Genomic DNA, 1,099 nt, shown 5'->3' on the forward strand with positions numbered 1-1,099 from the left:
TTTGAGAAATTAGCAAATTGTGCCTTTAGGTCAGTTTAGCAGACAGCAAAGATCTTTTAGGCTAACTAAGCATGACATTCTTCCCACTGTCCAGCAATGTAAGGGGCATTCTTATAACTCACTACCAAGCTAAAATACTGTGAGCTGATGATATATATAGTAATTTTAGTAGGGGCTCCCTGAGGCCTCAGAGTTATTTCAAACGTTTTCCCCATGTTAAAAAGGTCAAGGAACAATGGTCTAAAGACTTCATTTTTCAGCTGTTGCCTTATATAAAGTAGTTATACTACAAAAGCCATTCTACCATTTAAACTTCCTTTTCAAAATGGATGTGATGAGAATGTATATCTGTTAAACAACTAAGGTTGCTGAAAGAAGGAGATTGGTTGTTTATCAAAGCCTATAGGCACACAAGAACTACAAGTTCTGTAGGGAGTTGCAGTGCTGTTCTTAGGGAAAACAAACAATGTTTTTCTATTTTAGGTTAATAGCCACCAACAGTATGTTTAATCTTGTGCATGTTAATATCAGCTACTTTGAACAGTAAAGGGGCAGTTCAGTAATGAACTTAAAGAAATTGCAATATTACCTCCTCTTCTAAATTCTCATTGAATAGCTGAAGCTGTTCTCTTTCTAGAGACAGATTTCTCACTTCCTCAGTAAGTTCAAGTACTTTTTGAGCAGCTCTTCCCTTTTCACTTTCTGTGAATTCCAACATCCTGTCCTTACTCTTCAAGGACTCCATAAGTTGTTCTATATCTGATGACAGTTTTTGCTTTGCCTGGTAAAGTACTTCTTTTTCTTCAACTGCTTCTTTCAAGAGAGTAATGTTTTCTTGCAATTCTCTCTGTAGTGAAAACAACTTTAAAAACAAAAGAAAAAGGAAAAGATAAGGTAGAAAAAACAGAAATACATAAAAGTAAATTTTATGCTATATAATTAATGTAAGTGGATTTTAACACCAATTGAAAAAACCTGGCATTTAAACATATTCAGTTATTAACAAAGCAATTTGCCTCTGTAGTACCTATAGCCTGGCCAACAGAAACATTTACGGCAGTGCGTCCAACCTCATTTACAGTGTTTTGTATATTGCATT

General features: G+C 34.8%; 1 protein-coding gene across 1 annotated transcript in view; it reads right to left on the bottom strand.

Moving 5' to 3' along the window:
* The window catches only part of CENPE (centromere protein E), a gene marked incomplete in the record, with an annotated part of 37,070 nt that overhangs the window by 6,280 nt on the left and 29,691 nt on the right, over window positions 1–1,099 (bottom strand). The window contains 1 exon segment of the mRNA XM_072406816.1: window positions 590–862. Coding sequence (XP_072262917.1) covers window positions 590–862 — 273 coding nt within the window.

Source organism: Pyxicephalus adspersus, chromosome 3, assembly GCF_032062135.1.
Source record: "Pyxicephalus adspersus chromosome 3, UCB_Pads_2.0, whole genome shotgun sequence".
NCBI classification, from domain to species: Eukaryota; Metazoa; Chordata; class Amphibia; order Anura; family Pyxicephalidae; genus Pyxicephalus; species Pyxicephalus adspersus.